The following is a 15,814-nucleotide window of genomic DNA, read 5'->3' on the forward strand; positions in this document are numbered from 1 at the left end:
CACACACTTAAACGGGTTGCTTGTCCTGAAATAGTCTCTATATTTAGAAGGCATTGTGGGCCTCAATATTGATCGACAAATGTTCCGGAATTTTCTTAGAGCATAGAACTTAGAAGTAACGTCGTCCGTACTTACTCTAAAAGTCTAAGGACAAGGTCTATACTGTACATATCGCGCGATATGCACACAGTAGCCTACAGTAGTAGGCCTAGTAGAAAGTTGAGTCTCGTGTATCCGACATGCTCAGTGATTAACCTCCGCCATGTATCACGATCTTGCGCAAGGTTTATTGCTTCTTCGAAATTGTTAATATTAACGTCCTTTAAATTGCGACTTTATTTTTCCAAGCAAAGTAGTCACGGGCCTTCCTACTGGTTTAGTACAGTACAATATACTATTTTACGTTTAGTTTGTCGAAGTTAAGTTAACGTTGCTGTCGACAAAATGAATATGCATAATGACCGACCGTACCGCAGACGGCGTGCCCGGTACGTTTATTTATTATTTTTTAATTTTGTCTGGTCTTCTAAAGCGGAAAATACGATACCAAAAAAAACAGAAACCCACAATTTCTAAATAAATTTATTTTAATTAATTACACCTGTCCTGTTTCACCCACAAAACACGAACCAAATAGATTCGTTTCGTGTTAAATGTATAACAGTTCACATTTACAAGGAACATCGGGACTCTATCAATTTCGGCGGTAAAACATACACTTTCAAAGATAGTTACAGTATATAGATATCGGAATACATCAGTGGCGTGTTGTCGGTATCATCTTTCTTCGGAAATTTGCTTGTATTTTGCTCAGTTTAGTGAACACCTCCTGTCGCGTTCACTCTAGTATCAAGGTTTATTGTTTCTGTCAACGGATCTAGTGTTTAAAGCAGTTTGGATTCATTATTTCCAGTGATTTAGTTGAGTGCATTTTTCGAATATCAACTTTTCGGTCATGTTGTAGTAGCCTATACTATAGCCTACCACTTGCATTATACCACTTGCATTGTACGTGGTTCAGTACGTTAGTCGTTTACCAGCAAGAGAAGAAGTGCAAATATGTTGGAAGTTTGCTGGGGACCGAAGAAGATGAGCTCAGGAGAGAGTTACAACGGTATCAACGTATGCCCCAACCAAAATTACCATGTAAGTAATGTTTTTGCAAGCTGTCATAATGTTTTAATTTTTTTCTTTATTTTAATTAGCCTAGGCTAGGCCTAGGCCTACTTTGTTTTTTTTTACTTATCCTGAAAAACTAAAAGACGTGCAATGTAAGATTAGAAGCTACATCATTCATTGGAAGGATCATGCATCACGGAAGGTCAAATTGATAATATATTGTTTCTGAAATTGTTTGGTCCAAATATGAACTGCAATTGCTCCATTGATATTGTGATGCATTAAGATAAACCTTCAATTTTGTTGTTCTGGTTACATGCATCGTTTCAGCTGTGTCACCTCTTCTGTCTTACTATTGTTTTCTTTGATATATGGACATATTTTGACAGAAAAAAGCTAGTTTTAACAAACATTTTCAATTTATGTCAAGAAGATTTCACAGAACCTTTGCTCTTTCCTTACAGCAGTCACTTGTGAGGAACTGCATTTCTTGAAATGCTTGACAGGTGCATTGGAATGCCAACAAGCCTTCCTTGGCAACAAGAAACAGGTTAGATTTTTGTAGTATTGTTTTAGAGGCATTTTTTAAAGGAGGATAGGTAGGTAGTTGAGAGATACACAACTTTCTGTACAGTTTCCCTTCAAATCAGCTATAAATATGCATCCTGCAAAGATTTCCCAAAAAACTGCCTCATCAGTAGCAATTTCAACCAGAAATTTCTTTAATCAGCAGAAAGAAACGGTTTGTGTTTGAAAGTCAACGTCCCAGTTTGAAGGAAATTCAAATATAAACCACTGTACAGAGAGTAATGTAAAATGTCATTATTGTTCATCTTTAAACTTAAAGTAGTAGAGGTGTTGGGGAAGTGATGTTGATATACCATGTAAATTGTACCATCTTTGCTTTGTTTCTTTTTTTGCTTTTGTTTTTATATGCTGCAAGGGCTTGAATCAGAACAATTGATAGAACTCTTTGAATAATACTCCCTCATTTTAAGGGAAGAATGACACTCCACAGCCATGCATCCATCATCTTTCCTCTAGGCCTGAGGTTGCTTATAACTTTAATAAAAGTTGTTCATACTTTTTCTTACAGACAAGTTTTTCAGACCCAGAATTTTCATTTTTGGATGGCATTGCATTTGCACCATCAGAGACATCGGTTGATGAAGACAGTTTTGTCCAAGAATGCGAGAGTAGTGAAACTTGAGGTATGTCATATATAGTCATCCAATTATGCTGGCATTTTTGCCATTTGAAAAGGATTGTCCAGCCAAAAGTTATATCAAAGAGTACTATAATCTGAACATTCTGGTAAAACTTACATTCAAATCTAATGCTTCGTTCTCGAATATTGACATTTGAAGTTTTCAAATTTTATACCAAGAATAGGCTTGAAGCATACAGGTGTGATATCATAGCCTAGGTGCACACTCAGGAATAAGTTTTTTGTTTACTTCACAAACAAATTTCTATGCCAAAATTTGAATCATTCATAATGTAAATGCATCACATGTATGAATTGGTATTTAATTCCCATCTCCATTGGGCAAACAATCAAGTTTGCTTCGATTTCAATTTGGTAGGCCCAATTCGACCAGGGTAGGATACATGAACATACTCGTTTTAATATCCAAAGTACATACACAGGAAAAAATATCCTAGCAGTAAACCAAATTCCGTTGTGAATATCCCAACTCCAAATCCATGTTTCTCGTTCAATCCTGGGCGAAATACTACCGTGACTCTGTGTTATTCCATAGAGTTAGGCCTAGTTAGGCCAGTAACATCCACTACATACACAATCAGAAAAGACATGCAGTCACTAACAAAATATAAAAACGTCCGATCACTATAGTATATATATATATATATATATATATATATATATATATATATATATATATATATATAAAATATTATTAGACAAAACCAGAGAACTACGATATGATTCATAATTGACAAATAGGGAGTAATGTTTTAGAAAATACTATTTCCTAAAACACTACTTATTTGTCAGTTATGAGTCATATCTTATTTCTCTGGTTTTCTCTAATAATATTTTTCTTTGGAGTAAAGGTGAATTTTCTCTATACTAAATATCTATAGCCTATCTATATGTTTGTTTCTGTTCTTTTCAGATTTCTGTCATGGAATTGCCCCACGCCTTGATGCCTACAACAGTAGAATACCGGCTGCGAACAGCATGATTCATACTGTAGGGTCTGCAAGCAGCATGGGGTCACGTTTGTCAAGTGGTGTAGCGGGCGCATTTTCAGTGCAGACGGTACAATGCACCGAGAAATGTTTGCCATGTATGTACAAACTTTACAAAAAGTGTCAACTCTGATAATTGAGAAATACTGTAGCTTATAAACATAATATCTGACATATACTGCATGTGGGGCTTGGGGAAATGTATGATCCCTATTGTTTTGGGTCATATGAATATTTACAAAATATGCCTTAATCTTGATATGCCAATATCTTTGCAAGTGTAAATGTAGAGTTTAATTAATACGAACTTTGTTTGTATGTGAGTTATGTGAAGTAGATATTCCCTATTTGCCCTGGGAGAAGTTCACAGAAATTGATGAGTTGCATGTGCTGTAAAAATCTTGAAAAGCTAGTGTTTGGCTTATAGGTACCTGCTAGAAAGTTTTCTACTCTGTTCTTAATTTGCTATTCGGCTCCACAAATTACCAAGCCTATAGGAATAGAAGTCAGCAATGGACCAAGTTAGTAATTTGTTTTATGTTTTACACCAAATTTAATGCTTTTAGAATGTTCACATATTTTTGATGAAGCTTAACTATATTAATGTTGCTCATGTTTTCTTTTTGCCTTAATTTTATGACAAATATATATTCTATATATGTGCCTTATAGCATACAGAGTGGCCATTCTGTGATGCAACATTCTGTAAGCTTCCAATCCATTCTTTAATTGGATAAACATTGCCAAATTTTATGACTTGATCAGTGTTTTGAGTATCCAGATCTTATCTTTCAACATGATTCATTCATTACTACTGTACCTTTACAACAGTATACTTGTGTACTATACTATAATACTATAACACTACACATCTATAGTGAGGAAAATGTAGTCACAATTAAGGGTGCCCAATGGGCATATGTAACGTTTTGATATACCATTTTTATTACACTTGTATAATTGCATTTAAGGTGCTTTCTTTCTTAGCTCATCTGCATTATATTTTTTATCAGCTATATACCAGTTCATAATTATATCTACCGTTCATTATCTACATGTGACCAACTCCTTATTTTTCAGTTTTGCATATACTTTTTTTAGCTTGCCAGGATAACTCTACTTTGCCTTTCTCACTACACTTGTTAGTATATGTTTTCAACATAAATAAAACTTTGATTTTCCATGTTCGGTGCTTTCAGTCCAGATTTTGCATTTCATAATTTGTTTCTTAAGAAGTCTAAATCTTCACATTTCTTGTAAGTAGTCTATTCTTAACCAGTATTTTATTTAATGTTACCTTATTTCTAAGCATTGCCTCATTTGCAAATACTTTCATGCATGTATTTCCATGGAATACATGCATGTATATTTCCTTTGCATTAGTGCATGCAATGGATTTAAAAACATGCTTCAAGCATGAATTGTTTCAAATCCGACGCAAAAAACATGCTTTAAGCATGTACATGTATGAAACATTTCAAATACATGCTTCACGCATGCCATAGTGCATGTGAGGGCATTTTCACACGTGTATTGTTTCAAACCCCGCGCAAAAAACATGCTTTAAGCATGTACATGTATAAAACATTGAGTAATACCTGCTTTAAGCATGTATTTGCTGGAGCATGTAATGTAGCTCATTTACATGCATGTAATTTTTTCAAATACATGCTTCACGCATGCCATAGTGCATGTAAGGAGGGCATTTTCATACATGTATTGTTTCAATCCCCGCGCAAAAAACATGCTCAAGAAATACGCATGCATGTAAAGGGTACTAGAAATTTGTGTAAGGGTACTATAGTACCACAGACTACCGTACTTATATGCAGGCCCAGGGTTCGCATTAGCCACTAGATTGCGCGATTCGCGCAATTTGATCGCATTTGGAATAAACGATTAGAAAAAAGCCACTTGCGCTGATTATTGTTTTGTTATCCCGTCTATAACCCATAAACATCTCGTAAAATTCCTTGTCAACCTCTCCTTGAAATAAACGATTGAGTCAATCATTTCTTCCACATGGTAGCCTAACACCACACTAAGTCAATGGAAATCAAGCCTAACCATCTGTTTCTTCGCTGAATTTGTGATGCAGTTATAAGATATCCATGGAATACTTTCATTATTGCTGTTACGTTCGACAACTTCGACCACATGGTTGCCTAACATCACACTAAGTCAATGTGGGTAATCTAGCCTAGCCGTCTGTTTATTAGCTGAAATTGTGACGCAGTTATAAGATATCAATGGAATACTTTCGTTATTGTTGTTATCTTCGACCACATGGTAGCCTTACACCACACTAACTTGGTCAATGGGAAATCTGCCTAACCATCGGTTTGCAAAAAAAAATCACACTTTGCAAAGGATTCGGGTAGTAAATTAGGAACCGGGTAGTACCGCGTCGGGCGGGTACCTTCGTTATTTTTGTAAAGTATTGGTGAAATTTTCAGTTGCAAAAACCGATCGCCACAGTATTATAGGTCTGGCGACTATCGTTAATTTTTCCAGAAATTATCATCCCCAGCCGAGAATGGTCATCGCCAATGCGACCGTAATGAAAAAAAGGTTGATATTCATACTAACTGCGAAGCAAGATGGCTTGTGTTGCATACATCCTATTGTATTGCCTTGACAAATGATTTCTCGAACCCGCGCAATATAACCATAGGCGTATGAGCCTAATTTGATTTGGGGGGGCTGTAACGACTTGCCCGAAAAATATAAGCAAAATTTTTCGTGCGCTCTGCGCGCGTTCAACATCTTAATGTGCTATCACATAGGCATTCATCGGTTATTACATCACATGCCGATAACCGATGAATACCTATATGACATGCACAATAAGACCTTGAATGCGCGCGAAGCGCGCAAAAAATTTTGCTTATATTTTCCGTGTTATTACCCTCCCATATTGGTTATAGTTATTGGGGAAGTCGTTACAATAATAACGATAATACAGATAATATCAGTTTAACCATTGAAAAACACATTGCAAATTATTTTTCTTTCAGTAGGTGCCCGAAAAATTCTCAGCATATTAGTACCCACATTTTCACCAAAATAATTGAAAAACACATTGCAAATTATTCTTCTTTCAGTAGTTGCCCGAAAAATTCTCAGCATATTGCCCGAATTTTCACCAACAATTTGGGTTGGGGGGCTGTAGCCCCCCGCCTATGAATATAACATTAATATAAATTAATCAGAAATTTCGCACCATTTTGAAACTAGACAGACTGCATGGTCGTTACTACGACGCAAAACTTTTCCCTCCTTCCTTTTCAGGTATATAAGGAAAACATCGCAGCAGCTGTCAATATTAGCTCACTCTTTCCACAGTACCGTGATACACAACACCTAGCTTGGAAAGAATAAATACAAATACACGGGTGTGCGAAAATGATCAAGCGACGAAACAATTTTTTTTTAGCTAGCTAGGTGGTTGGCTATTGAGTGTAGGTTTTTATATTGTGTTGTTGACTGGACTGTATTCCAAGCTGTTATAACGAGAGGATCGACTGTCAGGGTTTTTTTCAGTGATTATTTCACAGTGTTGTGTCCTCATTTTAAACGTGCGGCGCCCGTTGACTGAGCAGTACATACAAATAACTAATAGTTACAGAGCCATCTATTGGCGTCTCAAAAGCCGTCCCACTCAAATTCGGCCGTCTTTCATTTTGATCTAGCCGTCTCAAAGACGGCGAGACGCATTGCTAGCTAAGACCCTGTCGCCGGTCCAATCGGCACGTTAGATGGCGTACCGCCTACCCCCCCCCTATTATTTTATTATGACAACAGCACCGCATGACACAGCACCACATGACGACAACACCACATGACAACACCACCGCATGAGGAGTTGTCACCAGCTCACCGTTCGCTCGCGGAAACGGCAAACCAATAACCACAAGTTGTCATCACATAACGTCGCGGAAACGGCAAACCAATAACCAATAACCACAAGTTTTCATCACATAACATCGCGGAAACGGCAAACCAATAACCACAAGTTGTCTTCACATAACGTCGCGGAAACGGCAAACCAATAACCAATAACCACAAGTTGTCATCACATAACGTTGCCGTTTTCGCGTTCCATACATATGATGTTCGTGACCCTTGAGCTATAGCCGGTAGCTACAACGTTATTGTACATGGCGATGCAACTGTTACGACATCGCTATGACTCACTATGAGTTTCCTGCCCATGCTTGAACCTATTGCATTTCGTTGCAGCTGAGGGCACTAAATGGAAGAGACTCGAGTGAGGCCCGGAGGAGGGTGCGATAATTATCATTAGCGTATCTCTCCAAGTCACTGGTGTTTTCTGCATATATTTTTATTGGGCACTTGGGCCATGGGGGGTGTTTGAACACCCAAAACACCCCACTTGGCTACGCGCCTGTGTACATCTCTGCTATACTTGGCAAACATGTTTTTATTTAGTTCAGCGTTTTATTTCCACCTCAAATGCATTTGGGACACATTATTTTGGCCCACACTTTTTTGGGTTCAATGTTTGGGGGCAAATATATCTTTAAGCCACTTTGTCTGGGCCAAATATTTTTGGGACCATGTACGTGCAAAATTTTATCTGGCCCAATTTCTTTGTGAGGGACCAATGTTTTAAAATTGCTATAACTCCACAACCTTTAATCAGATTATATCCAAACTTGGAATGTAGTTGTTGATTAATAGCTCTGCTACATGCATTTGGGCATAAATATTATGATATTGGTTGGTGACATACAATTTAACACTTTACTATTCCCCAAAGCAGGAACCATAGTGCCTGTTGGGCTGTTGTTAAGACTTGGGTACTGCATTTATGCCATTAATGGGAATACACTAAGCTGTGAAGCATGAGACATACAGCATCTTTGAACTTAAGCAAGATTTGGTCCCTTAATGAGTTGTAATTGCAAGTGATGCCAGAAATCCCTTCAATTAAAATCAACAGCAAAAACCTTCTTTGATATTAAAGTTTGCTTTCTTATGGTTAGTACTAATGGGCCTAATGTATTGAACACTTGTAAATTGTGTAAGGACTAGTGTACACTTTCACATTAAAAGTCAAATACTGAAAACATCAACCAATCTATAAAGTTCTATAAATGATGGAGAACTTACCACATACTGCAGTTTTTAATGGACTGTACCACGGGTCAGCAAAGTGCAGCCTCAATGCTTTCAAAGGCTCTATACTTCAGCCTGTGTAATAGAAGGCCAACATAAAATATATAGTCTTCACTTTGGGTTGTTAGTTTAAAGGGTCTACTTGTGCTAGGCTATTTTAACATACTGTAACAGGTAGACAATACCTATGTAGGAATGTTGATCTTTTATTTCCCTTGTTTGTACTGTAGAGAACATCAGTCCTTAAATGTGAACTAAGTTCACTACAGCTTAGCAGGTCATTGTAGTGTCAATTAATCTCTGGACACCTAAAACACTATGAGTATTTATTTATATATTGTATCAAGCACACCCAAGTTTCAGAGAAATTGTCAGAGAGTTGGTCAATCTGTTTCTAATTCCATTGAAAGATAAGATCATATTTTGTCACATAAACCAGCTATCATAAATGTGTCTTTACCTGATTGTAATGTTACTGAATAATATATTTCTTGACAGTGTACTGCAGTAACTATCCTTGCTTCAATGGAGGTACTTGTGTGCCTGGGCCTCCAGACGTGTGCATCTGTCAAACAGGATCGCCAGTTCAGCCATTTTGTGCATTCGGTATGTAATTTTATCATATCTTACATCATCTTTATCTTGCTTTATGTTTCTTTTTGATGTTATTATAAAATTTATGGTTTATTCAGCTTAAAATGAACATGTTGAATATTACTTGTGCTGTTTTATCCTCATTTATCATCAAACATTTATTTATGATTACCTTCGACATTAGCCCCAAGACAATCTGTAATGCAGGCCATACACAGTTAACCACTCTTTGGTAGGGTGTTTTACTACTGCATGCATGCGAGTGTCTTACATAGTATAATGTTAGAAAAGTTAAGTAAAGCTTGGGTCTCTGTCAACTCAAGCTATTTTCAATGTGGTGGTGTTGTTAGCCCTAGTTCTTGAAACTGGATAGGTAACACAAGAAATATGTACTGACATAATTTTATCATTCTTCTGTAACATATTTTACATAATCTCTGTCATGCTTTATGTTTTCTCCTGATATGATTATATAAGTTATTGTGTATTTTCAGTTCTAACTGAACATATTTTCATGTTTATTCTGATAATGTTTAGAGTGAAGGAAAAATGTGCAGTTTACTTTGTTTTCTTTAACATTTTGTGAAGAAAAATTAAAGGTGTGTCCTTTGCAATCAGGATAATTAGCACAATGTACAAATATTTGACCATCTCTACTCAGCTTTTTGTAACAGTTCTCATACCTGTATTAACAGAAACAGTCTAAGTTTGCTCCAATCATCCAAATATTTCACTCACAAGCTTTGTAACAAAACCATTTCAATATCATATGTTTCCTTTCTTTGTCACTATTTACTAGGTTGTCAGAACCATCCTTGTGTGAATGGTACCTGTGTTGGTGATGTCTGCAACTGTGATGCAAACTTTGCAGGTCCACAATGTGAGAGTGGTTAGTATTCTTAGTATCTCATATATCATTCTAATTCTGTTTCATTTTGTGAGATGTTGTGTCCACGTACAGTATTTGGTAGCATTGCATGAATATTAGTCAGTATGCTGCAGATTTATACAAGTTAAACATCCTGCTCCAGTTGGTGGACTTTTCCCTTTTAATTTTTTCAAGTTGTTTAGTGATAAACTGATGTTCACAGAATGGGGTTTTGCATATCATAGAATGGCAGTTGATACCAATAAACCTCAAATATATTGCCCAGTTTCAAGTTTATTAATATGTACTGTTTGGTTATACAAAGGGAACATTTAAATGTCACAGTAACCTCACTTGTCACCTTTTATCATAAAATATTAACATGATTTTGTAAGGCATTTGTTGCCAATGAACTGTAAGCAAGGAAAACTGGTAAAATTTGATCTATAAAGTCTTGTATTCCTTTTGATGGTCACAGGGAGAGCTATAAGATCATTGACAACTTGTCATTAGTGAGGTAAGCGATGGGTTCCCGGACAACTCCCCCATGGGCTATTTCCCCCAGACGATTACCCCCCGGACGATTCCCACTCGGACAATTCCCAACCCTGACAATTGCCCCCGGGCAATTCCCACCAGGACAATTGCCAGTCCTGACAATTTCCCCCGGACAATTGCCCCCCGGACAATTTTTCCCCCGGACAATCCCCCTCCTCGGAAATTTCCACTGAGACGCCTCCCCCAGGACGGCGATCATTACATTTCATAACATTTTGTTACCCCCTCCCCCATGTGGAAATTTCTGCACATGCCCCTGACCAATCACAAGTTTAAAAAGTTACATTTTGGTAGGGATTGGGATGAGGTGTATATGACTTAATATCACCTCAACAATGTGCCCGCTTCGAGAACGTTTACACCATCTTTATAAGTGGCCATATGCTTGCATCCACATGTGTATTTTTTGACAGAACTAGAATATTCAGCGTTTTGTGTTAGTTTTTGCGCAATTTGAATGCATGATAGATGGCCAGACCAGAGAAATGTTCGCGCGCTTCGCGTGCTCTGGCTTGGTTGATACTGTGATAGCTTTTATCTCTCTTCGCATGCATTTTAGCTAGCTACCACAGAATTTTCCGCGCGCTTTCACAAGCATTAGCTGCAATGTTAATGTCATAATACTTTCATTTGCTCATTATGTTGACCATGCATGGTAGTAGCAACTACAGATTCTCTGTGCGCTCGCCGCGCACAAAATGTTCTACTATAATATTTTTAGCAATTCGCATGCATGGTTTGCGCGCTTCGGGAGCGTTTATATAGTTCCATGCATTCTTGATAAACATAATGCAGGCTACACCAGCAATCTCGGCACTTCAACATGACCTATGCATGTCATAATGTACCACTCTTAAAGTACGCCATTCTGCTCGAAGAATAAATATTTAAACAAGTTTTTCAAACTTGTCTCTCTGGGAAGAGTGCTCTCTTAATTCAAAAGATTGAAACTAGTGACCAATCAAATTCAATTGAAAAATGTTTGAGATTTTCAATCTAATATATTGATACTCAATCATATTCAATTCAAATTTTTCAATCCAACTTTCCATTGGTCCCTACTTTCAGTCTTTTAGATTGATTTTCAATTTTTTATTTTAGAGAGTGATGTATATGTATCAAAATCATCAAACAATAGATACATTTATCATTCAGACTTAGCCATATTAATATCACTATATTACTTTCATTTATTTGATTCATTGAATACGTAATTTTTTTTTATATCATTAATTGCAAGTGTAGCTTTAAAAGTTTGATCAGGTAACAAACACCACTTTTTAAATGTATCAAATGGCCGAGCCAGTGGGCTCTTCTTCCAATATAAGAGGAAGAAAGGAGCCTGCACATAAGCAGAAGGTCCATTGCAGGTTTGAGTCCCAGTGAAGCTGGTGGTCGATTGTTCGCCAGTTTGAAATCTCATTGATTTAATGAAGTTCTATTTTCTGCAATATTATTTCATGCTTTATTTTACACTAGATGTATGTTCTTTAAATCAAATCTAAATTGTGTGAAATTCCTCCGTTTTCAGGATCGTGGGAAAAAATATTGCTCTCGTATACGCGCAGTGCGGTACGGTTGACATCAGCATCAGAATCGCTCTGTAAACAGCAATAGCATTACCGATGCTGCATTTCACGTTGTTGCTAACGAATTTTACATGGTTGTCAGTACAAATCAGGACGCTTTTGATGAATTTAACATGGTTGTTGCTACTTGTTCGTATCTTTAACTTCGCGATTATTTTTTCCTCAAGTGAGTTGGGCCTGTTGGTTATGCTAATATAAAATAATATCGTACACACGCACAGTTTTAATTGGTAATTAGCGTATTAAAATCATCCCAATTGGGTGCTCCCGATTGACAAGTATCTGTGGGCAATTGTCCGAGGGAAATTGTCCGAGGGAAATTGTCCAGGGGAGACGACCGGGATGGGAATTGTCCGGGGAGGGGGAATTTTCTGGGAAGGGAATTTTCCGGGTGGGAATTGTCTGGGTGGGAATTGTCCGGTGGGTATTTGCCCAGGGGGAGTTATCTGGGTGTTAATTGTCCGGGGGGTAATTGTCCAGGGGTGAGTTGTCCGGTCACCATGGGATGATATTCATTAACACACAGTCAGTGTGTCAGAATAAACAGTATGCCATTGTATGCATGCATGTCACTATTACATTTGTTTAAGAGAGTGTTCAGAATTGTAAATGTGGTCCTTTACTTGCAAAGTTACATTCATTGTCAAATCAAATATATTTGCTACAACTGAATGAAGATACTCTAGAAATGCAGTGTAATTAATGCATTTGACAAGGGTCAGATATATGCCTTGAAGATGACTAATTCCTCTGTATTCTTCTTATATCCATTAACAATGCCAAAGCTGTATATAACTATTTATTGTGTACCTAGTAAAAATCTGCAATGTTGATCCCTTTGTCATGAACTGTGTAGCATGATAACCGTAAATTCTCAGTAGAGAATTGATCAGTAGATATCAAGTGATGTAGAGATTAGGGACTCAACGTAAATGAAGAGAGTGTTGATAATTTAGGTTAATAAGATACAGAGAGTTGATAATATATGCTCATAAGATAGAGAGAGTTGATAATGTAGGCTAATTAGATAGAGAGAGTTGATGAAGTAGGCTAACAATAGGGAGATTGTTGATTATGTAGGCTACTAAGATATTGAGTTGAAAATATTTGCTACTAAGATAGAGTTAATAATATAGACTAATAAGATAGAGTTGATAAATGTAGGCTGATGAGATAGAGAGTGTTGATAATTTAGGCTAATAAGAAATAGTTGATAATGTAGGCTAATAAGATAGAGAGTGTTGATAATGTAGGCTAATAAGAAAGACTTGATAATTTAGGCTTATGAGATAGAGAGTTTTGATAATGTAGGCTAATTAGATAGAGAGTACATTATCAACATTCTCTATCTCATTAGCCTACATTATCAAAAATGTCTCTATCTTATAAGCCTACATTATCAACACTCTCTATCTTATTAGCCTACATTATCAACTCTTTCTTATTAGCCTAAATTATCAACGCTCTCTATATCATCAGCCTACATTTATCAACTCTATCTTATTAGCCTACATTATCAATAATATCTTAGTAGCCTACATTATCAACACTCTCTCTTATTAGCCTTCATTATCAACAATCTTTGTATTGTTAGCCTACTTTACCAACTCTCTCTATCTAATTAGCATACCTTATCAACTATCAACAATCTCTCTAAATCAACAATCTCTCTATTGTTAGCCTACTTTATCAACATTCTCTCTATCTTATTAGCCTACATTATCAATACTATCTTATTAGCCTACATGATCAACACTCTAATTTATTAGCCTACATTATCAACCCTATCTTATTAGCCTATAGTATCAATTGACTCTCTTAGATATCTTAATAGCATACATAGATATTGTAGGCTAATAGATAGAGTTGATAATATAGACTAATTAGATTGAATTTATATTGTAGGCTAATTAGATAGAGAGAGCTGATAATGTAGGTTAGTAAGATAGAGAGTGTTGATAATGTAGGCTAATAAGATACAGAGAGTTGATAATGTAGGCTAATAAAGATAGAAAGTGTTGATGTAGGCTAATAAGATAGAGTTGACAAAGTAGGCTAATAAGATACAGAGAGCTGATAATGTAGGTTAGTAAGATAGAGAGTGTTGATAATGTAGGCTTATAAGATACAGAGAGTTGATAATGTAGGCTAATAAGATACAGAGAGTTGATAATGTAGGTTAGTAAGATAGAGAGTGTTGATAATAATGTAGGCTTATAAGATAGAGAGAGTTGGTAATTTAGGCTAATTAGAGAGAGAGGTACTGATAGAAATATCTAGAGAAAGAGAGCTCACCGATGAAGCATCATGATTACACTCAGTGTGAGTATTACTAGATTTGGAGTTTTCCAACTAGCAGGATGACCAAACTAAGAACCCAATACAGAGTAATGGGTTCTTGACATTAAGTTGATATTTAATTAATAATTAATTAATGGCGGTTGGAATGGAGACAAGATTAAAGAAAGCCTTCATCACTTTGGCATTTTGGAAAATGTTTTATATTACTTCAACACCAAGTACTATGTAGTTCTGTTCTTTTAAAAATTGAGTTACTAAAGGTTTCTGATACTCAGACATCCAATACTATAATGAATTGAGACTTGACTTAATTGAGACTTGCCCTCGGTGGCTTGAGACTTGACTTGAGACTTGACCAGAAGGACCTCGTGACAACACTGGATTGCGACTCCTCATTTTGTAAACACAATAACTCATCATGTGTAGCATGCAAAAACGTCATACTTAGTACTGTACATAGATGCTCCCCAGTGAGTTCTTGACTGTTTATAGTATTGGTGGATGTCAAATGTCACTTGAGGTCACCATCAGCCAAAATATGAAAAGCTTGTAAACAAGCTCACTCAACAATTATTTAAAGGTTTGGTGAATCAAATAGATGAGTTGTTCATGCCCCTCGGTGTTTCTATCTTTATCGCAGTTTGTGATGTATGCCAAAGGTCATATGAGTCCACCAGTGGTCAAAACCATGTAAACCCGGTAGCTCAATATGTCTACCTTTGATCAATCTCATAGTATGTGTGTAGGTGCCTCTCTGTGGATTCTTGGTTCTGGTATTGTTTTTGGTAACGGTCATGTCATTTGAGGTCAACAGTGGTCATAACATGAAAACATCGTAAACTCAAGTCCATCTTTCAATAGTCTCATGAGTGGTAGGTTTGTTTTTGGTGAAGGTCAAAGGTCACTTGAGAACCTGCAAACCTTGTAAACCTTCAAATTCATTAATTTCAACTTTATAGGTGAGTCTTTTACTTATGTATTTAGATGATATATTATATGTAGATGCCTCTTAATGAGTTCTTCACTGATATTGTTTTTAATTAGGGTCAAAGGTTGTATTAGCAGAGAAGTGGTCAAAATCCGAACAGTTTGAAACAGGCTTTATTGGATGGTAAAGCTTTTGATAAATCTTAAACTTGGTATGAACAGAATTCTGTTGTTGGTACAGTATGTTGTTTTTTTTCCAGATTTTTTTCCAGTTCAGCTTGACCCACACTGTCAGTAGAACCACAGACAAAAGAACTGATTTATAATCTTGTACATACCAAGTATCTAGACCATGAAATCTGTTAAATATTGCACAATACTTTAGTTGCATTTGTTTCTGATAACAGAGATGCTTTAACTGCTCCTTGTCAGCTCAATTTGGTTGTTAGAGGTTGTCTACAGAAAGCAGAGTTGAACATTGAAAAGTTTTCAAATACTT

General features: G+C 36.5%; 1 protein-coding gene and 1 long non-coding RNA gene across 5 annotated transcripts in view; both read left to right on the forward strand.

The window, feature by feature from the left end:
* Positions 1–15,814, forward strand: part of LOC139976753 (uncharacterized) — a 101,680-nt gene that overhangs the window by 19,232 nt on the left and 66,634 nt on the right. For all 3 annotated transcript variants that reach the window (XM_071985479.1, XM_071985489.1, XM_071985498.1), the window contains exons 3-4: positions 8,977–9,084; positions 9,872–9,961. In XM_071985479.1, the coding sequence (XP_071841580.1) occupies positions 8,977–9,084; positions 9,872–9,961 (198 nt within the window). The remainder of the gene's footprint in view (positions 1–8,976; positions 9,085–9,871; positions 9,962–15,814) is intronic.
* LOC139976781 (uncharacterized) lies at positions 715–5,129 on the forward strand. Of its 2 annotated transcripts, XR_011796257.1 has the most exons (4): positions 715–1,146; positions 1,584–1,669; positions 2,216–2,330; positions 3,261–5,129. It is a non-coding gene; the product is annotated as an uncharacterized lncRNA (long non-coding RNA). The 2 variants fall into 2 exon arrangements; XR_011796256.1 differs by lacking the exon at positions 715–1,146 and having other exon boundaries at positions 1,212–1,669.

Source organism: Apostichopus japonicus, chromosome 2, assembly GCF_037975245.1.
Source record: "Apostichopus japonicus isolate 1M-3 chromosome 2, ASM3797524v1, whole genome shotgun sequence".
In the NCBI taxonomy this organism is placed as follows: domain Eukaryota; kingdom Metazoa; phylum Echinodermata; class Holothuroidea; order Aspidochirotida; family Stichopodidae; genus Apostichopus; species Apostichopus japonicus.